At 37.0% G+C, this 27,009-nt stretch overlaps 2 protein-coding genes across 5 annotated transcripts; both read left to right on the forward strand.

The window, feature by feature from the left end:
• The first annotated feature begins 1,424 nt into the window (after nt 1-1,424).
• LOC135438233 (E3 ubiquitin-protein ligase RNF181 homolog) lies at nt 1,425-26,897 on the forward strand. Of its 4 annotated transcripts, XM_064696463.1 has the most exons (5): nt 1,425-1,904; nt 8,195-8,212; nt 26,229-26,550; nt 26,618-26,650; nt 26,714-26,897. In XM_064696463.1, the coding sequence occupies exons 3-5, from the start codon at nt 26,242-26,244 to the stop codon at nt 26,813-26,815; spliced, it is 444 nt and encodes a 147-aa protein (XP_064552533.1). In that variant the 5' UTR covers nt 1,425-1,904; nt 8,195-8,212; nt 26,229-26,241; the 3' UTR covers nt 26,816-26,897. The 4 variants fall into 4 exon arrangements, with proteins under 4 accessions (XP_064552533.1, XP_064552536.1, XP_064552535.1 ...); XM_064696466.1 differs by lacking the exon at nt 8,195-8,212; XM_064696465.1 differs by lacking the exons at nt 1,425-1,904; nt 8,195-8,212 and adding an exon at nt 20,000-20,100.
• fray (frayed) lies at nt 22,470-25,481 on the forward strand. The gene has a single exon (XM_064696462.1). The coding sequence runs from the start codon at nt 22,978-22,980 to the stop codon at nt 24,646-24,648; it is 1,671 nt and encodes a 556-aa protein (XP_064552532.1). The 5' UTR covers nt 22,470-22,977; the 3' UTR covers nt 24,649-25,481.
• Nucleotides 26,898-27,009: the final 112 nt, after the last annotated feature.

Consider the following 27,009-nt stretch of genomic DNA (forward strand, 5'->3'; position numbering starts at 1 on the left):
TACCTTAGCTCCAAAAGACATAATACTTTGTGCCACTGCGCAGTTCTTGGCCTAATTCTTTACCAGGATCTGAAACAGGAGATCATTGAGGAGCAGTACAATCGGCTCACCCGCCCGAAACACCTAGCGGCACGTAAATTCATTTCAATTCAAGTGATTCATTCAGCCAAGTTGGTGCCCACCTCTTGAGGCGTTTGATTGAGTTGTGAATTGTTTCAATGAGTTTAGTGGCCACTAGACCATTGGCCATTGGGCAGAGCTCATTGTTGTAATCCGTCGGATTACTTGGGTATTATGTGACGCGCAGATTTCTCAGAGCATGAATGCATCGGGTATGGCCCACAACATGGGGATAAGCCGTGGAATCGCGCATCAGCTGCTGACATTTAATTACAGTGGGTGGCTGTGGCAGTGGTTGTGGCAATGTAAACTGAATGCGGGGCATGCAATTTGTTGCATGCGCACGTAACTCAAATGCCAAACACCTGCAGTTAACACGTTCGTCGGGCCAAACAAACAGCGAGTTGGCGGGCGGGATGCAAAAAGCGTATCCAGACAGGCGCCTCGGTTAAAACTGCACTTAAGTCAAACTTGCCAGACAAGTGGCAGGTCGTGGCACGGTGCGTCGTCGATGGGCAGGGGTAAGGGTAACGACAAGGGTAAGGGTGTGCATGGCTGTAAAACAGAGGCAAATACCGTGCAAATGGACCGCTGACGTGGCCGTTTAACGAGCGCCCTTCGGGTGTAAAATTTCATTAGGAACTAAACGGTTTTCATGTCTGCATTTGGACGGCGCTTTCTTATGCTAATTCTCGGACACTGGACACTTAGTTGATTGGTTTTTGTCAGCCGTCATCAGAGGCCGTTGACTGATTGGATTTTGGTCACTTGCGGCAGGCCAAAAGATGCGCAGTTGACGCATTAGTGGCATGCCCCCCCCCCCCCCCTAATCCACCCAGCCACACATATCTAGGGGACATCATTTTGATGCGCCTTAATTTGCAGTGGCTGCATAAATTTCCTAAGTTTATACGCCTATGTCTTCATAATTGAATTTCAAAACGTACTTATTTATCCTATTAAAGAAACGACAGTAATTAAACACAAATTACTCAGCAAAAAAATGAATAATTGTTTATTTAGGCCAGGGCAATGCATACTTTTAAAATTTCAACGCATTTTAAATACACAATGACTAAGTTTATTTACACTCAAATATTTTGAAATATAATTGCAAAGAACTTTGAAATTTGAATTGCGCGCCAATTGCAACCAGTGCTTACAGCTTTAGTGCTGTAAGCTGCCGCAGTGTTCAGCCACGCTCTCTCACTCTCATGCGGGCACTCTCTCTCTCACGTTGCTGGTACAAATGGTAAACAAAGAACGCAACGAAATGAAAACGAAACGCGCAATACAAATTTATTGTATATTTATTTCGTGCCGCTGCTAAACGACGTTTCGTAAAAATTTGCGTTCAATATTCGTTTGTCAGCAAAAATAGCCAAAGTGCAAACAGTTAATTAATTAAGTAACACAACTTGTGACAATACGAGTGCACTGAATTATTAAAGTACATAAAAAATAGATAAACGACAACTGAGGATTGCCAGCGCAACACAAACGCTGCACTCTGCCAATCCCCCTCTTATTGGCATAAACCAGCAACGAAAAGACAAAAACGAAAAAACGATTCGTCACGCTGAACTTTCTGCTTGCGGTATATTTGCCATTTGCGGCTGTCTGTGCAATTAAATTTTCACAAGGCTTGCAAAACTATTGTGAAATTTGTTGAAGAGCAGGGGCTTACGCGGTGTCCTCCTGTGCTTCAGTGCGTGGAAAGAGCCTATTGGTTTTAAATCGATTTTGCCGACTGTGCGGCTGCCGAAGCAGCAAAAGGAAAACAGGTTGGTTGTTTTTTTGTTATTTTTCTTTTCACCTCTCGGGTTTTTACTTGCTTATATGATTCTGAGTAACTGGTTCTTGGATGTTTGTCGGCTTTTAGCATATGTAACATACATATTTCATTTGAGTTTGCTTTTTAAGGTTTTCATTCGTTGCGCTAATAACATGAAAACGAAATACCGGCTTGTTGTCATCGAGCGACAGCGAGAGATAGTGAGAGCGCGAGAGCTAGAGAGTGCGACACACACACACACACACACACACACACACACATAGTCGAATTGTAGAGCGACACTCGCTTGCATGGATGACTCAGTGAACGCGCTCGTAGTTGTGTGAGGTTATGCGTGTCATTTGGAATTGGAACGCGCGTGCAAAGCGAACTACAGTGGCATCCCCACAGCATTGGCACAGTCGCGTGCGCTTGCAAATTGATTGAATTGCAGCATTCACTTAATTGATACGAACTTCAAATGGACGTCGTAACGTTACGACCACAGGCCGACAACTAGTTTCAATTAGTCGTAGTTTGCTTTCCTTTGCATTTCACCAGCGACTGCGACTTGCTGTGGGTGCCGCAGTAGCAGCAGCAGCAGCAGCAGCTGTGTCTCACAGCTGTTTGCTACCCTTTCCCGCGCAATTGCAATTTGCATTTATTGCGAGCCAGAGAAAGAGAGAGCATGTCGCGTTCATTATGCAATAACAATTTAGCGTATTATCGTTTTTATTGCTTGTATTGCCGTAGTACGCGTTGTTATTGTTGTTGTTGTTCTTCTTCTTGTTATTGTTTGTTTTGCTTTGTGCCTTAATTCGTCACTAAGGTTAATTTTCTCACACTAATTTTTGAAGGTTAATTGTAAACAATTGTGAACTTGATCACACACAAACTGACGATTTCTCCTCTTCCTGCATCTTGCTCTTTCTTTATCTGTTGCAAATATCGCAAGTTGCCACGCGTCAAAATTGCTGTTGATTTGAGCAATGGCCGCTAGTTCAATCGAACAACGCTACTTACACCCCACTCCACCCCCACTCTATCTTTCCCACACACACACCTGACTTGTATTGGCGGCCAATTTGCGTTTACAATTAGTCGCATCCGCAGCCGCGATTATGCTTGAGATGCCGCTTGCTCTGCCGAGCGTAACAGTTGTTGTTATTGCTGCTCATGTGACCGTCGCCGCGCTGTCACCACGTGCTCCTCGCTCTCGCTCTCTTCCTCTCAGACGGTCGCCCGTTTGTGTGTTGATTGATTTGTTGCACTTAAAATTTCGACTTGTTATTGTTTAATGCACTCGTCGTGGTCCATTGTACTTTGGTCACGCTCCGAGCACACAAGCTCGGCGCCATTACCGCCATTGATTAAAGGGCGCCAGTAAAAAAAAAATGCAACAATCTGAAAGCTGTTTATATGCATTTTAAAAAAATGCTGCTGTAGCCCTGCAGGGTTGCATTATATAACTGATAAGCCAGCCGATTGCGGCGTGATCCCAGACAGCAAACCTAAAAATTCCCCAAATTCTATACGAATAAATAAACAAATAAAAAGACCCGAGTTTTAAAACAAAAATAAAATATCCGACTAGCTAAGAACCTATACAGCTTTTATAATTAACAACAAATATTTTTAAGAGCTTATACCTTATTTAGAGAGTATGGTATAAACTTCCGAAAAGCAGAAATACTATTTGTTTTTTTAAACAAATATAAATTCAACTAGAATTTTGAGAATAAATAGCTCGAACATACATAACATTCACTTTGGGGTTGATTATGTTATAAATGGAAGATTAGGCAGATTTTGTAAAGAATTTGAATACTCGACGTTTCAAAATTTTGGTTAACTGCTGTAAAACGCTCTAGAACTTCTTTGAAACAACATTTACTACTAAATAAAAATAAAAAATCCATAGTTAAAAAGAAAATATTTTTTGTGCTTTGCAAAATAAATAATAATAATAAATAATGAATAAATAAACTAAAATATAAGAGAAAAAATTAAATTTCGAAAACAAATTAAAATTTATTATAAAGGTCATACTTTTTATAAAACGGACTCAAACGAAATTATAATTATCATTTCGATAATTATCGATTGTAATCGGTTCAAATTTAGTTAAAGGGGCCTTACATCTAAAACTATAATATGAATTTAATTATTACATTTATTTTTATTTTATTAAGTAGAGCATAGATACCAAATCTGTGTAGACCCCTGGGAACTACCTACGAGGTGAACCATCACAATACCCTACAGTATTAGACCCTATAGTTAATTCCCTTCATTGTAAAATATCGCATTATGGTAAATAGCCCTCAATGTGAATACAACATAGAAGTACACAACATTATAATTGTACCTTATTGCACAGTCTTTCGCTTGGTAGAGATAATAATACAAATTAAATCTTAAAAAAAAATAAAGCAAGTTAACAAGAAGCAAAAAATTGCCTTAGGTTTGAAAAAGTTAAAGTTAAATGTTTAAAGTCGAAGGAACTTTAACTGAATGTTTCTGAACTTTACAAGGTATGGGTAAATAAAATCTAGCAGTATATTTTCGTAGAAAGTTTACAAGTTGAATTGTTTTCAAATTTGCAGTGTTGGAAAACTGTTTTGCAATTAGCTCAGCGTCATTTGAACTGCAGTGGGAGGTGAATTGGTAAAGGAAAAAAAGTTAAGCTGCCTTCGAAAGCTTCGTAGTATATCATGCATATTGCAAATTTATTTATTTGTTGTAGTCCGAGTGTCGGCCATAAATTTATACGCAATTTGTTTGTCTTGCATGTCATTTTGGCATCCACAAAGATTTAATATTTAATACGCTCTGTTTTCCCTCTATCATCGTCTGGGTTTTTGTTTTTGTTTTTGTGATTGTTTTTGTCACAAAATGCATATTTTAATGGGTTTTACAGCACGTGCCGTCCCATCGTATGGAATGTTTACTTGCTGATTGCTTTTGCCTCTGTTTTATTTGTTGTTATTATTTTTCGAGCATTTTTAATATGCAGCGTGTCGAGCATAAAAGTATATAATTTATGACACACGATTAAACCAGCAGCTGTCAAACAAGTGTTCATTACGTGTCCAAAGGCTAGACTCGCAGCAAATAGTAGCTAAATTTCTGCCTTTAGCTGACAGAAAAAGTTAAGTCCGAAAAGAAAATTCCTATCATATATTTCTATGTTCATGTCAATCAATATTTAACTGTCGTGTATTGCTATACAAATAAAGCTACACTTCCCCGTATCTTAAAAGAATTAAGATCTTTATCTTAGGTAAACTTTTTACAGAGTTAATTCTTTACAAATTGCTGACTTGCAGATATGTCATATAAGTGTTAATTGTTATATTTATTGAACTAGTTTGTTATTAGCTTAACTTGCGTGCACTGTATTGTTTTGCAATCAGTTTTCCACCCATTTTTCACCTGTAGCAGTGAATCAATTTTGAAGCGGTCCATTTTGGATTAATATTTTTTAATATATGAGAGTTAAAGATTTCTTTTCGGTGTAACATGAAAGTTCGTATAAACATCAGCTCGTTTTCGTTTTTATCTTCTGGATTCTGAGTGCCTCCAAATTTTTTTATTCCTACTCGATAGCAATTCTTATCTGATAGAACAGCTGCTTTCCACGAGTTTTAAGCTCGTGTGCCTTTCTTGCCTATCGATAGACTTGTATAAATATAGGTTGTTAACATGAGTATTCTTACAACTAATAGCCTGATTCCACTCTGCTCAACATTTCTTATATTTTCAAACTTCAAATTCTGCGATTCCATTAGCAAGTGCCAGTTGTATACATGTATGTTGTATAGATTGCAAAGATAACGCTTCTTTAAATGAACAATTGATCATTTTGATTTAATTTACGTAAACGCCGCAAAGTTTTCCTTCTACAGATCAAATAATACGGCCTCGAATTAGGGGCTCTATTTAAAGGACTCTTTGAGAGACAAACTGGGATTAGTAAACTTTAAAATTTTAATTCAAGGTTATGGCTTAACTTCATTGTGCTTATGATACTTTCACAACATCGACTGCAAATTCGATAAATTATCGCAAAAAACACGAACTACTTGGAGCGAATACCAACATTTTATGCAAATGTGAAAAATGTTGTCTCCTATGGGAAAACGTACAGGCAACATATTTCCCATTCGCAAAAAATTTAACATTCGCAACAAATGTAAAAAAATGTTGATAGTGGTAATTAGGCTATATCATTGCAATTATTACGTACTGCTATAATATTTAGAGAAGTTTAATCGAAACCGCAATCTAGAACAAGCGTCATATATATCTTGGAAGCTCAATTTGAAGCTATGGAAAACTGCTTTATACAACATTTTTCCAACTATTTTCCACCCTTATATTTACTAATTGCTAATCAATAAATAAGATATTTACGTTCTCTGGTTTGGTCTTTTGTGTTCCACATCTAATAATTTGTTTGATTCAGTTACCCAATAGTTTTGTGGCTCTACAATTATTTTCGAATTAGGCCAATGCCATTAGCCCTTGGCCAGTTCCGGGAAAGTTTTCCAATCGGCATATTTACAAACCCAACTAACATGTGCGGCTATTTCGTTGATGGGTTGTGCCAATATTTGTGTCAGTGCATATTCAAAAAGGCCCCAAACAACAAAGACGTCAGCACGTTTGGCCTAAAACGTCACTAAAATAAAAAAAAAAATAAAAATTTGTATATATTATGTCCGAAAATGTACATTTATTAATTATTGTTTATTTAAGCTGCTCGTCGGCTCATAAATTTGTCCTCGAACGCTTGATATATGCTTTATTTATATTATTTTTAATAGTGCCGCGCGAAGGGCCCACAAATTTATCGCAACAGGTGCGCTGAACAAGATTTTGGGTAAGATTTGTTGGCCGTTGGCTGCGATTCAAATGCATTTAAAGTGGCGCCTTCTAGACGCAAATCTATTTTAAAGTAAAGTATAGTAGAAGCGGGTATATTAGATAACGTCAACGTAGCTTGTGCTCGGAAAAACTGACGGATTAAGAACATAGGAAATATAGGATTAAAATATAGTAACTCGTTAGAAGAGGGTAAATAAAACCGATGAAAACAGCTAGTTTTCATTTTTGATCCCAAAAACTATACACCTTAGATGGGAGTAATTTGGATATGCTCCGGAATTCGCCAAAATTGTTGGTATACGGGTTTTTTGGGTTTTTAAAACGTATTTACGATCCAGATTTAAAACAAAATAGACATCTTCCTGTAATGCTCGAAATTGGAATTAAATATCAATATTTATATATGTACCAATATTTTTAACAGCCTTAGAAGAGCTTTGAGGGATACAACAAAATTAATTGTGTGTAACCAAAATAATTTATTTATAATGTTTAGCAATTATCTTATTTTCGATTTGGGTATTAAAGATGAATTACAGTTTATATATTACTATCAACTATTACCCGGTCTTGCCCGTTGCCAATTTTGTGCTAAAAACTTTAGATATTACATATTAACCCAGTTCCCGCCCGTGGAAAATTTAAACGTATTCGTTTTATTATTATGTAATGAAAGTAAATTTGAGGTCGGACGGATAAAAAGTTTTCCTACAATCGTTTTTCCGCCAATTTACCACAGTTACGGGTGGAATTTCCAAAATCGCTAAAACACGTTTTCCATAAGTTCTTATGTAGGGCTTTGAAAATAATCTTTCATCCGCATTTTCTACCGAATAAGCTTGAATTTATGCAAAAAGCGTGAAAGACGTCCCAAATAAATTTTAATGTGAATGCGAAACTTCGCCCACCAAATCATTATACTGAGAAACAAAGGATTTTCCGAAAAGTGTGAAATTAAATTAAACAAAAAAAAAGAATTTGAACAAAGATATTCGAAAATGAGCCTAAGGCCGATCTGCGGGTAAACAAAGATATTAAAAAAAATGTTTTTCGTAATTTTTCCACACTTCCCGGGTGGAATTTCCCAAAACCCCGTCTTAACGTGCACCTTCATTACATAAGGTAAGGGCTGTACGTTCATCACCAGTCAGTCAGTTAATCAGTCAGTCAATCAATCAGTCAGTCAATCAGTAAATCAGGCCAAACAGTTTTATATATAGAGAAAAAGATATTTTCGAATGAAAGGTATTTTCTAGTCGAGCATTTCCGACTGGTTTTTGGGTGATTTTTAAATTAGATCCTATAATATATATACTCACATGAACATAAACTTATACATCAAACGTGAGAGCTCTTGAATATGCATATATCACATAAATTAAATAAGCATCATATATATTTTACTTGCAGATTCCGCAGGACAAGTCGGTAAGTTTTATCTTATTGCTTTTACTTATAGATGTGTTCAGATTTAACTTAACATTACGCACAACCATTTATCATACACAACTTGCTCGCTTAATACATATCTATATATATATATATATATATACATATATATATATACATATCTATAATGATTATAGAAATTGGCATCGTGTTCAGTTTTGGGATTAGTCAGCAGCATTGAAAAGATTTGAGGCAGACGCGCTTTACTCAACAGACGTGTAGACAGAATGCATTAATTAAACTAATTGCAATTTACAAATTGCGAATCTAAATTGTGATCTAAAATCGAGATTAAATTGGAAATCATCCAGCCAGTGAGGGGGGGGGGGGAAGAGTGGGTCACGTACAGCACAGCACGCTGCTAATCGCCTAATTGGCAGCATGTAAACACGCGGAAATTGTGTATGGCTGGCGGGCAGGCGAACAATTTGAGTGCCCACTGTGCCAGAAAGACACTTATGTCTAAATATCTATATGTACAGTAAAAAAGATTTTATACATTATTAACCGGTTAATGTGGTCTTTATCTACTGTAATTTGTATAAAAGCTAATCTCAGCTTTAAGGCTTTTTTTCATAAAACATTGCCTAGGCCCTTATTTCTGATTGCCTGCAGTAAATATGTCGGCATCGGTCGGATCGTTCCACTATATCGGTCGAAAAAGAGGTTCTTGTATGAATAACTTTTAATTTTTCAAGATATCTTAATATCTTCTTAGATAAGGGCAAAGCATTATGAGAATTATAAAGAGGTTGGGTCTGCAAGGGTATTAAATCTTTGGCGTGCCGCAGATAGCCCTTCTTTCGTTTCATAAAACTTTGCATAGGTCTTTTATAGTGATCCGATCCGGCCGGTTCCGACATATGTACTGCTTGCAACAGAGAGATGAACCTATACAAAGTTTCAAGAAACTGAGAGTCTAGTTTGCATAAAAACAGGCAGACTGACATAGCTCTATTAACTCGGCTGTTGTTGCTGATCTAGAATATACATACTTTATGGGATCGTTACACATTTCATGACAAGAATATAAAAATCGTCAACAAAATAGGGTTTTCTATGAAAAACTTTTTTATTTATCCAAATATCTTGAGTAAACTGTGGATATTTTAGCTTCATTCGTCTCACGTATCTCATATCGGCAAGAGTATGCATGCTTCGGCGTGACAAAGTTTGCCGTGCTCTCTGTCCGTTCAAGGGAGCTGTCACTGTATCTACGCATATTCACATATCTATCCGGTACTTATAGTGCGCCACTGTTAATTAAATTTTGCTTGCTTTTGCCTGGGCCTGACGTTGGCCCCCCAAGTTTTAATTCATTCGCATGCTTAGCCAAGCAGAAAAACAACAACAAATTGACATAATGATCGGGCATGGGTATAATGATCAACATTATGAGCAACAACAACATCATCATCATCATGAGGCATCCGCAACATCATCATCTTCGTACAGACTGTCACTCAATTTGTGGCGCCCCCATTTTTACTGACATTTAGCATTAAGATTTGACTTTGAACTTGTGTGTGTGTATTTGTATTATTATTATTATTCTAGTTGTTGTTATTGTTGTTGTTGTGCCCCTGTAAATTTCCATTTCTGCAGGGTCAATCCCTGAGAGAGAGAGATGTGCACACAGCTCTTTATTGACATGTTTATACCCTTGTGGAGGCTATGACAATTTTGTCATGAACTGTGTAACGCTTAGAAGGAGACACCTCCGACTCCATAAAGTATATATATTCTAGATCAGCATCAACAGTCGAGTTGATATAGCAATGTCAGTCTGTTCGCCAGTCTATTTCTATGAGAACTAGTCTCAGATTTAAAAAATTTTGGGTTGACAACTATAGTAAGTATAGTATAGTACAGTAAAAGTAGATGCTTTAATGGAAAACTTTTTTAACTATCAGGATATCCTATCTAAACTCGGCATTTATTGGTTTCAGTATGATCCTCATATGTATGCAACATCTTACCAAGATCGGATAACTATATCATATAGAGGAATGATCGGACGAGGAATAGGTTCTTGTATAGAAAACCTTATTGTTTTTTAAGCTATCTTGACCAAAGTAGTCATTTATTAGTCATCATATACGTATCAAATCTTATTATGATCGGACCCCTATATCTTATAGCTGCCATTGAAACGATTGGTCGAAAATGCAGTTAATTTATGAAAAAATTCTTTGTTTATAAAGATATCTAATACAAACTCGGCATTTAAACTATGCTGCTTACATATAAGCCAAATCTTATCAGGAGTTATATAGGAAGAATCGGCCGAAAAATTAGTTTTTGTATGGCAAAATATTCTCTCTTCCAAGATATTTTAATCAAACTCAAAACCCGTAAGCGAAATATCTACAAGGGTATTAACTGTTCGGCGTGCCGAAGATATCCTTACTTTCTCGTTTTTTAATGGATGCTGCAAGTTTCCTGGTCAGTTGTTACCCGGTTGCCCACTCACTCGTTGCGTTTTAAATTTAGCCACAATAAAAGAGAGAACAAAATAAAAAATAACAAAAGACATAAAAAAAAGTCAGTTGGCTTTATATGGAACGGCATTTCAATTGTGCGCGGCTATTTTTAGTCATTGTCATCAGGCGCGCAAATATTTTACTTGTTGCTTTTATTTGTTTAATCATTATTTGCATATTGAGGAAAATGTCGTGCGCATCTGGAAATCGCTATAACTGTACGTGATTCTTTCTAAGGTTTTTTATAGTATTATTGTTTTTTTTTTTTTAATATAATATATTCTAGGGATTTGCGACAAGGTCACTCCTCTAAGTGAGGAAAATATTATATAAGAGCAAATAGAATAAGTACGAGTACATGCTCCGAACAATAGAGTTTTCTAATTGATTTAATTCACCTTTATATAATATACCCTGTATTATGTAAGGTTCAAGGAGCTTGTTAACAAGCATGTGACAAACAGATTAAGATTTATTTTGTATTTTAAATATGTTGTAAAATGTCGTTTTGACTGTAGATTATAAATAAATACTTGAATATATGGTACATATTTGTGTGTGTGTTTAAAAACAAGTTTATATAATCTTAGCAAAAGTCAGATTTGAAATAAGTTAAGCTAGATTTACCCTGACCAATTTTCATTAATGTTTAATCACATTTATCATGTCTAGATTAGACTAGAAATGTCTGGAAATTCTTATAATATAAATAATTTCTAATTGTACATAACATGCAAAGAAAAAAGTTTTTATTTTTGGTATAGAAAATTGAGTTCTATGGATATTAATGTATTTAATTTTTTCTGAAAAAGATTTTTCTTTTTATTTTCTTGGTTAACATTTTTTTTAAATAGTATTTCCATAAAAAAACAATAAATTGATCTCTAAATTTTATTAAATTTAAAACAAAACCAAGAAAATAATTTAAATATACATAAATAAATAACATTCTTTATTTATTTTAATGATGTACATTATTAAATTGAACTATAAATATTATTAAATTTAAAGTAAATAAAATTTAAAGAAAATTGTAAGTATACATAGTGTACAAAATAAATATTTTTTATTTGTTTGTATAGAAAATAGATCTCTTCAGATATACCATTTATTTTTTTGTATATATTTTTTTTTCATAATAAAAATGCAAATGTATGTTGCTCTTTATTTTATTGTTTTAAAAAGTTTTAAAGATGGAATTTCCTAAAACTCTTTTCTATTTATAGTTCAATATAATATTATTTAAATTAAAATAAAATAAAAATATGAAAATAATAATTATTTAGATTCTTTCTTCCTGTCATCAGACAGGTCGAAGAGTTCTTGTGCAATTGGGGAGCCCCGTCTCGCTCACTCTGCCGTTCGTCCCCCTCTCTTTTGTGTGATTCCCTCTACTTAATTATTATTTTTCAACACCTCTGGCAGCAAAGTGTGTTTAGTTTTGCGCGCGAACAGTGTACTTAACTTTCTGCTATAAATAAATGCTAATTATCTATTTGTAAAATACTTTTCTCATGCTTTAGACTCGCATTTTCTGAATTAACTAGCACTTAAAGTTTTATGTCTTATGAGTAGTTCATCCTAATAGCCGCACAATTATACGTGACTTCCTACTGTTAAAAGTTCATTCAACTAAAATAATAACCTCGCTATTATTCAACGCAGAGCAGGTGAAGAACATTTATCAAAACAAAATATATACATTTAAAAAAGTAAAAAACCAAATTAATGAACAGAAAAAATATCAAAATGCTTTTAAGTATATTGCAATATTTTGCACACCTTTCCAGAGAGCAATAGACGCGCGTCCTTGCCTTGGCTAAAACAACTCGCAATTGCCAAACCAAATTGAAACTGAACACATGAGCTATGTTTCACGTACATGAGCTGACACTCGGGCATATTTCGCATTTTTAAGATGAACTATTCGTTTATAAAGTTTCAGTCTGTTTGAAAATAGAAACAAAAGAGAAAGACAAAATGTGAACGAATGGTGATCAATGGCACGACTAACGTCAAATACCCTTAAAAATCTCGTATTGATTGTTCCTATAAGAATATAATATATAGAATATACAATATCGAAAATCAGACGATTTGAACGGGGCTTGCATATGTTGGAAATACAAACAAATTCCCTATAGAAAAGCTCATTCTGGACCGATTGTGCCTCTACGATATAGTAAGCCGATTATGGTAAGATATTGCACACATATAGGAACTTTTGTGAAACTTTTCAATGCCAAATTTCGTTAAGCAAAAACTTGTTCATTCAAGAACTTATCCTAAATACTATGGCAGATATATGATATAGTGGAACGATTCGACCAATTCCCACACATACCAACCCACGGACATATGCAAAGTTGCATGACGATCCAATTAAGAGAGAATTCTGCATAGACTTAGATCAGGAATATATGCATATACTTTATATATATATATACTTCTCCTATGCGTTACACAACTCGTCTTAAAACTATAATACCCTCTGTAAGTGTATAAAACGAGAAATCTATTTAATGCCGCGACGTCTATATTTGCGTACACATGTAGTTCCATTTGTTTTAGTTGGACTCTTGTCGGTTGTACTATATATGTCTGTAGATCTGATTCACATTGAATCGGTTCGGTTCGTTGCGGTCATTCATGCTTTTCGTGGCCTGTCTGATGGCATTGTTAACTTGTGTGTTAATGCCCCATTAATTATATGCATAAACTAGACAAATTTATAGAAATTTGCCAACCAAACCTTGCAGACAATTTGCAACTTTGCCCCGCCTACACACGTGCTATAAATTGAGGCGTTAATTGTTAAGATATTTTTCGCCCTCTCGCTTTAAGTGCTAAATTTGACGCCAATTTTGATCAGTTGACTCGTGTTACGGGTACGCATAAATAAATCCCTCCTAGATACAGTATCTGTATTACAAATCAGTTGCTTTCAAGCCGTTAAGAAAATTTCGCACATTTCTGGGCATCTTGAAAAAGAAAGAAAAAAACTCAAATCAAATAACAAGTAATAAATATATATACAACATTTTAAAAATAAATGTTGAAAAGACTGTGTGCAAATTGTTAAAAATAATAATAACTACGCAGCTTAGAAAAAGTACCTCAGCAGCGAGCTGCTAAAACGTATGCAAATAAAAGTTTAAAACGGATTTGGACCAGGGTTGAAAAACGATAGAAGGAAACTACCTGTTGCTAAGCTAAAATTAAGAATTAAATAAAATATTAAATACACTTCTGTTATTTGACATTAAACAAAAAGTTTTTAAAAATTCTTTTCTTCAGAATATTTTTTTGTTATTTTATCTATTTGCTTTGCTATGAACTCTTTTAATATGTCATCTCTATTTGTTCTGACTGGAAAAATCGCGAAAACATTTGTAAGAAACTTTTTGGTTTAGCCCTAAACTAATTTTCAACGATCTTTGTCCGAATTCATTTGACGGGTGTTTCACACTTTTCGTGTAAATGGGAATCAAAGATTTGGTGGGTGACGTTTCGCTTTCAAATTAGTTTCCAAAGTTCTTTTTGAAAAATCTTTTCAGACGTGTTTTACACTTTTCGCAGAATCCAAGATTCGTCGGTGGATTTTTTGGGTGAACTTTTAAGTTTAAGTTTTCTTTTTTAGGGATCTTTTTATTAAAATGTATTTAATATTTTCTCGGTCGGAAACTGAGTAAAAAAGTATTTTCTACTAGTGTAATAAACTTCCAGAACCCTGAAAGCAGTTGTTAACCTATATATCGGCGTGAAATCGTATTAATTTATTTTTACAATATTTTCAATACTATTTTTGAGTAGTAGATAGTCAACTATTTGATACTCTATAAATCGTATATTATTAGTAGCTAGCTGTAAGGCAAGGATTGTGCCAGTCCTTTTGTTGTTTTTTTTGTTGTTATTTACAATCGATCTAAAGAATGCCGAGTGAATAAAAGTAGTTTGTCTTCCGCCCGATCCCAAAACTTTGAGCTAGAGTCCCAGAACGGCGCCTGCAAGCGAATATTATAAAGTTTTCGAAGAACTTTGAAATCTCTGATAAAATACGAAATCAAACGCCCCGCCAAAAAATAAAAACAAAAAAAAAAAGGCCGAAAGAACTGGGAGTGTCAATAAATCAGTACTAATTAATTTGAATTTGAATTTTCAATCAATGGCAAAAGTCAGGGAAATTACGTTTAGACAGTTGCCTTAACTGCAAATCCCCCCAGTAAGTCGACCCGCCGACACACAGATACCCCAGGTTGTGGCTGTATTAGTCGTAGGGAATACGAGTAACTAACGCACACACTCACGTATATGGAGGCGGTAAAAATTTCGCACTTTTTGTTATTTGTTTTGTTTTTTTTTGTGGGGTTCGTCGCAATCGGCGTTGCCGTCGTGTTCCGCCATTTGTAGCGCTCATTTAATTTTTTATTGTTGTTTATTGCTTAACGAAATGTTCATTTTAAATGTTTGATTACAACGATTTGTGAAGTTCAGTCGAATTTGTGATTTTCGCGCTGGAGGAGCGACCGACCGACCGACCGCTAGCAATGCGATTTTAAATTGCACGCGAATCGATTGCGGCCTCAATATCAGTTGCCGCCGATCGAATCAGATCGTTTTCAAAAGCCATCTCAAGTGCCCCGATTCTGTGCCAAGCACTCGGCTCGGCGCAGTAATACTCAATTCTCGGACCACACAAGTGGCTCAAGGCAAAGTTACAGCCAAAAAAAAACTGAAAATAAAAAAGTGAAACCCAATTTTGAGACCCGTCAAAATGCAGTTCCTAAACATGATTTGCCTCAAGCCAAGTGGGTGTCAAAATTGTTACTTAAACAATATTTTTACTGTGCCAATTTGCATTGGGACTAACACATAAAATTAAATAAACTACTTTATTTTTTTATCACTAAAAAGATTTGAAAGTGCGCGCATTTATCATTCATAAGCCAAGCAAAAGATTACCAAATGCAAATGCCCAAATTTATGGTCGGAGTTTCATTTTGATTTTTATACCCTGAACTGATCGACAAGGGGTAAAAAGAGTATTTTGTTTCTGTGCATATGTGTGTACCAGTCATAAGGAGACGTCTTCGATCTATAAAGTATATATTGTTGATCAGCTTAACAAACTGAGGTACATCCGTCTGTCTGTCGGTCTATGTTAAACGCTTCGGTCGCAGAAATAACAAAACCTAGTGTGCTTTACACATAAAGATTTCTTAACAATATCTTCTCCCATATTCATAATTTCTACAAATATCAATTTTAAAACATAGTAAACATAACTCGAGAAATATAAGATATTAATACATTAAACTATACGGTTAGGTTTACGCATACTATATAGATTTAGCAAACTTAACTTTTTCCTATAGCTTCCCACATTCTGCCAAAAATTGCGTAAAATAAAGTAAGAGTGCTCTATTCCGGAGTGCCCCACTAGGTGATACCCTTAACCTGCTACTTCTACTGAAGGGCTAAACGGTAGCCTTAAAATAATAGATATTTGATGTGTATATTAAACTAATCTAGCAGCTACATGTCAAATTTAGCTCTTCGAACCTGAGAGATTTATTTAAAACAAATAAGTGGTTCTAGTCGGGAGCTCCCGACTAGGGGATACCATGATCTTCCGATAGGCGATAGGCATAAAATGAAAAATACTATATATATATATAGTATTCTATAAGCTACATGTCAAGTTTGGTGAATCTAGCTCATATTATTTGCGAAATTGCTCAAAAAACAGGATTTCGATATCGATATCGATATTTTGATTGATTACTTGGAAAAGGGACAAGTTATCGAATATCGGAAATAAACGCGGGGACTAGGAGGACCTAGGTTCTGAGATCCTTGCGTTCATACATACGGACGGACGGACAGACAGACAGACGGACATGGCCAGATCGACTCGGCTATTGATGCTGATCAAGAATATATATACTTTATGGGGTCGGAGATGCTTCCTTCTGCCTGTTGCATACATTTGCACAAATACATAATACCCTGTTTACCCATTTTTAATGGGTCCAGGGTATAAAAAAAGGATTTAGATATCGATTCTTACCGATTGCTTGCAAACGGTACTGCGCGTGCAGTAGGGGGAGGCCTACGTCCAATATTTCAGTCTCCAGCTCTTGTAGACAGACAGACGGACATGTCTAGATCGTCTCGGCTATTGATGCTGGTCTAGAATATATAGACTTTATGGGGTCGGAGATGCTGCCTTCTGCCTGTTACATACATTTGCACAAAAACATGATATCCTTTTTACTAATTTTTAATGGGTTCGGGGCATACAAATTTCATTGCCTAGGCTGAAGCTCTGCTATTTTATTTATATTTTGCTCTTTTCACACATTTAGTGATCCATTTTTACCCTGAAATTTTTATAAATATTATTTCAATCGAATTCTCAGCTATCATATTAATAAGTTCCACTTGTTCCAATATCCAACAAATTTATAGGAATCTGCTTAATAAAAATAAGCAATATTGCATTTTGTTTATAAACTTGTAATTTTTGTATAAAATAGCTATAACCCAAAAAAACAAGTAATTTCCTTATTAGTACATACTCGATTCTCAGATCTTCCATGTTGTGTTGTCATATAAGGTGACAACCTCAAATAGAATTTAATAGAAACGAATAATGCATTTCATATATTTTATATACATATTTGTATACACTTATATACTTGTACTTGTCAACGGCTAAGGTCAGTTGACGGCAACATTTAATTTGATTCTTAATCTGGTGCTCAAATTATTTCTTCTAAATACTGACTGGACTTGGGCGCGTATGTGCATATTTTTAGACGATGCCAAGGCAAATTGCGATTTATTTTTCAACATTTTGCACCTCACAAACAATTTATCAAAATTAGTAGAAATTAACGCGTTGAAAATGCAACAACTTAATGCCTATGCATTTATCAATTTCAATTTATCTTCCCACTAGAATGAAAATCTATCGTTGCCACGTAAAAGATTAAATACCCTTGTGGAAATAAAGCTGACTGCTTTGTAAAGCTCGATATATTGGGTTTTGTAAGGATATTTAAAAAAACAGGTTTTTCCAAAACTTTAACAAATGTTCCCACTAATTCTTTTTATAGAGGTATATGATATCGTATTCCGAAGTTTAGAGGCCTTGGCTAAGATGTGTGTATCATCGTATAACTCGTAAATGCCAAGTTTGATTAGGATTTTTTGAAAATCAAAAAGTTTTCTAAACATGAACTTTATTGTTGGCCGTTGATTTCTATCACAGCTTTCTAATATAGTAGTACGATCTGGATGGTTCCGAAACATAGTACATATGCCTGCAACAAAAGAAAGGACCTAAATAAAGCATCATGACAGTAGCCCTACAACTGAGAGACTAGTTTAAACAGAAACAGACAGACGGACTTGGATATATCGAGTTGGAAGGAGACCTTCTTGCATTAAACCTCTCGTGCCAGAATAATAATACCCTACAAGCACAGTAAAACAGAAATACTTGCTTTCTTTTTACCAATTATTACAAATTTCCATTAATGTAAATAATAAATAAAATAAAATCCCAGCTAAAAATCTTTTTGAAAAACCCAAGTTTTCCATTGTTTTGTGCTTCCATTTTGTTTAAAACTCCAATTTTTTTTAGAATTGTTTGTTTCCAATAGGGATAGTTTTCGGAATGTAAATAATTTAAAATATAAAATAATAACTTTTCTTAACTATCTTTAAACTTGTTAAAAATCCGTCCCCTGCATGGGAAATGTCTTTGATTATTTGCTCGATCTTGAGCTATAATTGTGTTGTTAAACCTGCAACTGTGTTTTAATGGAAATGGAAATTTAATGGAAAGAAAAAGACCAAAGATGCACTCTAAATTCGAGGTGTTCTCCAAATTTCTAAAAAAAAAAAAAAAAAAAAAAAAAATGGATACTTGTAACAGACAAAGGGATCCAAAATCAATTAAATATTTGGAATATAGTTAAACTAGCATCTTTATTTTAAAAAAAAAATTTATTATAAACAGATATAAAAATGGTATAGACCAAGCGATCAAATCTTAGATTAAGTATTTAGAAACTAGTTTAGCTAGAATTTTTTTTTATGAGACTCAATATTTTTTGCTTACATCCAATCCGCAAATATGATTTTTAATAACGTCAAATGAGATCTTTATCCTTAGGCTCTTATAGCTACGATAAATATTTATCTGTAGAAGTAAAATAAAAAAACTCGTAGTAAAATTCCCATAGAGTTCAAGCACATTGCAGCTCGTAGCTCATTAATGTGTCAATATTGAAATTATTAAGATCGTACAGAAATCGCCTTGCCTAAAAATAGAAACCTCATAAATACATATTTGCGCATGCAAAGTGCAATAAACGCAAAATGTGTTGACGCCGGTGCCCGAGCAGAACACACACACACACACATACATATCGTTTTTACGCACTCCACACTGTTAATGTAATCGTCGGCTAGCCGATCGCGATCACCTTTTACGTCCCCCATGTGCGGCCAGCACGCCTCCACGCCCTTGCACCGCTCCTTTTCCTAGGCGACGTTGATTGCATTGGAAATGATATGCAAAACCGTGAAGCGAACTCCTCTATAAATAAACACACGCAGCGAAATGAGAAATGTTTCGCGCGAATTTTTATTTTTATATGTAAGTCGATGATGGCGCATAAAAATGCACAGCATTTAATGCCTTGAGTCGAAAATGTGGACTCTAAATACATGTGGATAAAGATAATATACACATATTTATATATAGTGTACATATTTAGCGGACGTCAGAGAAATGCGTCTGTGCCATATGCTAGAGACATGGAAACTAAATCATTAGCCAGTCGGCAATGCGATTCACGAATTTTCCATGACGGCTCTTTCTACGTACATAGATACAAAACGTATTCACAGATAGCTTTATATTTGATGAGTGTGTCTGTGTATCAAGGGGATGAGGGTTATTGTGGGTTAAAGCTTTGTGAACACATTGTCTTGTCAATGCTCCACTTTTTTGAGCTCTGCTGTTGCTAATTGTATTCGTTTGTTATAAACGTTGTTGCTGTTGTTGCGTTGATAAAATCTAGTACAATATAAATAAAACACAAGCCGCAAGCCAGCTGGAACATCTTTATATATGAACTTATACGAATTAAAAATACGCTACAATATATTTCAATGGGAATTTAAATCATACCCATTCCAAAAAAAAAAAAAAAAAAAATTGAATCCAATACTAAACAAATAATAATGTACAACAATTATACGAGTAATTTTTAAAATATGTCAAAAGTAACATTATATATTACGTGTTTATACAAAATTTCTGCTTCAAATCTTCAGATTTGAGACCGGATTTAGCAAGATATATATGTATGTATATGATTATTAATCAAGAGCTAATTAAATAATAATTAAAAACGTTAGTAAACATATCCATAGAATCCATGTCCAAAAAAATATTTTTCGCTTAATTACTTGAGACACGCGACCCACTGTGCAACTGTATCATAGCGCTTTCTCTCTCTCTCTCTCTAATTCCTACGTTCTCAGTGCACTCTAAACCACATTCCCCCCTTCCGCAACTGCTGCCTGTTGATATTTGCTCAATACATTTATTTTTGTAGTTCTAATGTATGTACGTTGTTGTTTCTTTTTTACTTGCTACCACTACCCGTCTCTTCGCACACTTGTTACGCGTTGTGGCCATTGCTGCTGCTGCTGCTGACGTTGGCGCTGACGTTTCACGCTGTGGCTTTGGGGGCTATTCCGCTTTGGGCTGCGCCAACATACGCTCAGTTGTTGCGCGGCGTTGAATACTAACGCGTCGAAATCGCGTCGAGCGAAACGATACCCAAAGCGGAAAGAAAAAGAACCGAAAAAACGAACGAGAAAAAAACGCGCGCGTGCGTTTTGCTGCCAACGTCGATCGTCCGTCGTTTTATAGATTGCGAAAGGGAGAGAGGGGGCACATACTGAAAAATGTAATTACCATAGCAATGAAGAAACCATCATAGTTTTGCGTAAATTGTTTTGATTTCTTTTGCGTGAAATCAATAAAAATGCGAAATGCAGGCCTTAATCAAAACTAATTGAACTCTTGTGATCGCCCATCGGGACAATTTTCTTTGCGGTCGTGTGACAACACACGCTGCTTATCATTTTCACATGATCGTGTGAGCATATACCCCGCTACCCTCCACCCACAGTTGCCTAGCTAAAGTGTGATTTTAATATTGATTCATTGTGAATTTAGTTAGCCTGGCAACGTTTGCTGTGGCTTTTTTCTATTTTATTTTGTTTTTGTTTTGTCTACTTGCTATTTTAAAATGTTTTTTTTTCTTTTGTTTTTTGTTCGAGATTTTGCTTAAATTAGCATGCATATAGCGCCATGACCAAGTGTTTTCCTTTTCTTGAGAAAATAATTTATATTTCCTGTGTGACTACTCGAACTCCCCACACACTCGCACACACACTGTCACACACGCACACGTACAATATGTTTGTTGTGTAAACATTTTGTTATTGTTTTCAAGAATTTTATTTGCCTTTCTCATTATTGCGAAATTCGGCAAATGTTTCGCTGTATTCGGTTTCAGTTTGTTCTAATTGGAACACAGTTCTTGACATAATCTCAACCTTAACCACCTGACGGCGCGCCCTGGATAAAAATTAATTTCATATTTTGATTGTTTATTATTTTCCGTTTTGCTTTTGTTAGATATCAGCCTATTAAAACATACATATGTATGTACATACAGACAGTAAGAGCTCTACTAACGGACGCACAATTGACTCGACGTTTAACACAATTAATGAGTCGCGCCCTGTGAAAAAAACTGAATTTGGTGTACTGAAGCGCCCTACTCTTTCGAATTAACTGTGATTACAGTGCCTTCATCTAACTTTATCCAGCTGCAACAACTCTCTTTCATTAAAACTGTAAACTGAATTCCTAATTGCACTTTCTACATGTTGTTATTATTGTTGTTGTTGTTGTTGTGGCGATCTAAAAATAGCTGAATGCGGTCATTGGTCCCTCGCACACCTCCGCACAGCACACAACAAACTGATTGTGGAGCGTAAATTTTTATGCTACAACGGATCATCAAAAGAGAGAGAGAGAGAGAGTAGCAGTAAACGCTTTGTTTGCCGCTAGTGTTGTACAGTCAGCGTCTAAAATTGCGTGCACACTCATGTTTAAATGCAGTTGATTCATAAAAACGCAAAACACATTGCTTATCAGTTTTATGGAAAAATTTTTGCCTTTACTCTTTTTATCAGTCATTAGCAGGGCAGCAGGTCTCTTGGCTTTATGTGTGTGTGTGTGCGGCATGTGCTGCGGGGCGTAAACATTTTGTTTACTTTACGAACGGGTGCGAGTGCGAGTTTCTAGCCAAAATGAAATAATTTCCCCCTTAAACGCTTAGTGGCACAGTGGGCACTGCATTCAGTTTTGTAGTTGAAATTTAGTGCAGTTAACTGTTAAGCCTGTGCATTGATCAATAAGTCAGTTAATCAATCAACATATTGATTTATTGAATTACTGTTGCTTGCACCCAAATCGAACAAGCTTTTGCTTCATTAAATCAGTTAATCAACATATTGAGATATTGAGGTACTGTTGCCTGCAACCGAATCTTACACACTCCTACCCTTACTCAAAATCGCTTCGGTTTTGCTTATATTATTGTGGCAAGGCTCTACCTTATATGTACTCTCTTTTGCTCTATTGCAGAAGTTGCATACTTCGCCAACAACAACAGCAACAACAACAAAAATAACTACAATAACAACAACAGCAGCAGCAACAACAACAACAACAGCATCAAAGAATCTGAAGAGTCGGACGCAGAGAAAAGTTGCATCTTTGGCTGCTTTCGCAAGAAGCAGCAGGAACAGCAACAGGAGCAGGAGGCAGAGCAACAGCAGCCCAAGGAGAACGCCAATTCCGGCAGCTACAACGTGCAACAGCGCAACAGAGAGTGCAACAGCATCCAACAGGCCGGCAGCTTCTACAGGCAACACGACACCGAGTTTGGCCAGCAGCAGCAAGAGGAGCAACAGGAGAAGCAGCGGAAAGAGCAGGAGCAGGAGGATCAGCCACAGGAGCTAAACACAGCTGGCATTGGTGTCATAGCCAGGCAACCGCGACGTCAAACCCAACGCTCCCAAAGCCAGCCCGCAATCTTGCAGCAACCGTTGCGCAGCAAACGTCCAGGGACACCACCACCGCACGCGGTCAGAAGCATGACTTCGATACCTGCCACGCTGTCCAGCAATAATGTGGCTGCCACTGCCGCCTCGGCTGGCGCTGCGCTTGTGGCGCCCGAGAAGCAGCCATGGCCCAATTCCAAGGATGATTACGAGCTGAGGGATGTAATCGGTGTGGGCGCCACGGCTGTGGTGCATGGCGCCTATTGCATACCCAAGAATGAGAAATGCGCCATTAAACGCATCAATCTGGAGAAGTGGAACACCTCCATGGATGAGCTGCTCAAGGAGATACAGGCCATGTCCTCGTGCAATCACGAGAATGTCGTCACCTATCACACATCGTTTGTGGTGCGCGAGGAGCTGTGGCTGGTGCTGCGCCTCCTCGAGGGCGGATCCCTGCTGGACATTATCAAGCATAAGATGCGCACGGCCAATTGTAAGCAGGGTGTCTTCGATGAGGCAACCATTGCCACGGTCCTCAAGGAGGTGCTCAAGGGTCTCGAGTATTTCCATTCGAATGGCCAGATCCATCGTGACATCAAGGCGGGCAATATACTCATCGGCGATGATGGTACCATACAGATCGCTGATTTTGGTGTTAGCGCCTGGCTGGCAACTGGCCGGGATTTGTCGCGTCAGAAGGTACGTCACACATTCGTGGGCACACCATGCTGGATGGCGCCGGAGGTGATGGAACAGGATCATGGCTATGATTTCAAGGCGGACATCTGGTCGTTTGGCATTACGGCCATTGAGATGGCAACGGGCACAGCACCATATCACAAATATCCACCCATGAAGGTGCTCATGTTGACCCTGCAGAATGAGCCGCCCACCTTGGATACGGGCGCCGAGGATAAGGATCAGTATAAGGCCTATGGCAAGACATTCCGTAAAATGATCGTTGAGTGCCTGCAAAAGGAGCCATCGAAACGTCCAACTGCCAGCGAGCTGCTCAAGCATGCATTCTTCAAGAAGGCCAAGGATCGCAAATATTTAACCCAAACCCTGCTACAATCCGGCCCCAGCATGGAGACGCGCGTCCACAAGGCGGCCAAACGTCAGCCGGGCGCATCGGGTCGTTTGCATCGCACCGTCACCGGCGAATGGGTATGGTCCAGCGAGGAGGAGGACAATGCCAGCGGCAGTGGCGGACGCAAGCATCCCTCATCCGATTCCGAATCCGAAGATCGTCCCATCAATCGACTCGAACGCGCCGATTCCTCGGACAGCGATCGCGATGAGACAACACCTGAAATTACACGCAGCCTCTCCTCGGCAACGGTGACGCCAGGCGCCGCCACAGCGGGCGCTACAGCAGCTACTGCTGCTGCTCCGTCGGCCACGCAGGAGCTTGCGGCTGGACTGGCACAAATGCCGCTGCCCAGTGAATCAGCTGCTGGAGAGGCGCCACCCGTTAATCTGGTGTTGCGCATGCGCAATTTGCGCCGTGAACTGCACGACATCCGTTTCGAGTTTGCCGTGGGCAAAGATACCGCCGAGGGCATTGCCACGGAGCTGGTGGATGCGGGTCTAGTCGATGCACTCGACACCCAGCCGATGGCCGTGCATTTGGATCAGCTGATCGCCCAGTGCGACACCATGAAGACAATAACGTTCCAGCTTAGCTCGGGCGTACAGCCGGGCGAGACGCCCGATGAGCGTTCGCTTGTGGGCTATGCACAGATATCCATTACCGACTAGGACACGGAGTTGGCCTAGTGCCACAGTTCGTTGGGAACCCTACGGTCTACCGTTATATCGCCTGCGCCGCTTTTAGCTATAGACTAGAACTAGTACTATAACTGTAAATGCTAATGCTAGTTATAGATCTGAAGAAAGAAAGAAACACGCAAGCCGTTCGTTTACTATAGAAATTATATATCTAATATTATAATAGCTATATGTAACTATCTCTATCTCTCTCTCTTACTATCTATCTATCTCTCGCTCTGCGCATTGTAATTACTTCATACCTCCCCCCACCCCGCGGTCCAACCACCCGAAACCTGCCGTAGTTAGTCGCAGCACCCACGCTAAATCGAAAATCGTGTACTTATTCGTTAATTTTCTGCATATATAGCTCATATATATATAAACAATATATGTATTTTACACTCCCTACAATATCATATATATATGTATATATATATATATATATATATATATGTATATGTAAACAACATCATCATATATGTAAATTTGTAGCGGCTACTATTTAATCCCCATTTGCGGGCATCTTTAATTTATTCTCTAGCGTTCTAAACTAGTTTAAGTCGTAAGTTTTGTCCCCCCGCCCGCCTACTACCCCCGTAAAACTTTAAGTCGATTGATTTGTTCAAGTGGTACAGTTTTGTCGCCAGCAGCTAAATTAGTTACCAATTATCGTTAGTTATATTTGCCAGCAAAAAAGATTGTATTTAATTGTTCATGAAGTACAGTAAAAAATACATCTAATGAATATTAAACCACATACTTATAGCATATAAAGTAAACAACAACAAAAAAAAACGAAGAAAACAAATGAGAACAACAAATTCATTTTGTGTTTTTTCTTTCAAGGGTTTTTAGATTTTGGTATTTTAAGTATTTATTTTTTTTTTTTTTAGTTTTTGTGCATGAGATAATTTTGTGGTATTTTATAGCTTATAATTTATAAAAATCGATTTTAGATGGGAAATTAATACTTCCAAAAATTCAAATTCAAATGCATTTCTTAGTTTTCAGTTCCATAGTTGGCAGAAAGAAATCTGGAAATATTCCTATAAATATAGGTTTCTATTAATATTGCATTAATTATAAATTGTCTTTACATTCAAATATTCATTTGATGGTCTTTAAGTTCACTAAGCTCAGCTCAGCTCAACGATACCTTGTCTAAAAATACAGTAAACCTGAACTATAGAGTCTGTAGCAATCCCGAGATGCCAGTATATGCCTGTAATTTTAGACTAGTTGAAGGAAACTTTTAAACTAATCATAGCTCTAGAACACATTTTAAATGCAAAGACCTCTTACAATATTCCTAGCTACTAAATACACTAAGCCCTAGGCTTTACGCAGATCAGTGTCAACTATATCTACATATAGTTGAGATCGAGTTCAAACTCTATAACTTATTGTACTTACATATGAGAGAAATTGTATACGATTTAATTTGACTTTCAAATAAAATGGCATTTGGCTCTACAAACCCCTAAAAAAAAACAAGGATATACTAAGTTTTTCTTGAGCTTGTCAAAAATTGTACATACATATTTCAAAATTTTGATACACCTTTGCAGAGATCAGCGCATTATGGCCGATTACTTTGAGGAACTGGGCCATACGCCCACAGGACCGGAGGGCGCCAACGATTTTGACCGGCACTATCGCCGTCTCCAGGTGCTGGCCATCATGAATGGCATTGATATGGAGATCGAGGTGCCGGAGGCATCCAAGCGGGCTATAGAAGCGCTCCCGATCCATGAAATTGCCGCCGACGAGGTCAAAGAGGATTTCGAGTGCGCCGTGTGCAAAGAGCCAGCGCAAGCCGGCGAAAAATTCAAGATCTTGCCATGCAAGCACGAGTTCCACGAAGACTGCATTTTGCTGTGGTTGAAGAAGGTAGGCACCTTTTTAATATCTGAATATAATTTTTTGTATTAATTTTTCTACCCACTCACCTGTGAAGGCAAACTCCTGTCCCATTTGCCGCTTCATCTTCGTAAGTATAAAATATTATTAAAGTCTTTGGCGACAATATAACTCCAATATTTTATGCTCGCAGGAAACGGACGATGAGGTTTATGAGGAATTGCGACGTTTCCAGCAAGATGCGGACAATCGACGTCAGCGTCAAGATAATCTAATGGATTCCATGTTTGGTTAATAACAAAAAATATTTATCTTATTTTAATTCGGTGGTGTAATCTTTGGTGTGTGTATAAAGCAATAAAAAATATAATAAAATATTCCATTGCAGCTTTTATTTTAAAACGTTTGCTAAACAAATCCAAAGGTAAGTAAGAATGAAATGATTACATTCATTTTGTCTAGTACAGCGTACATTTTCATTGAACTAGT

The sequence above is a fragment of the Drosophila montana genome, unplaced genomic scaffold (genome assembly GCF_035044405.1).
Source record: "Drosophila montana isolate Dmon_TW-CO22-7 unplaced genomic scaffold, ASM3504440v1 contig_3848_1, whole genome shotgun sequence".
NCBI classification, from domain to species: Eukaryota; Metazoa; Arthropoda; class Insecta; order Diptera; family Drosophilidae; genus Drosophila; species Drosophila montana.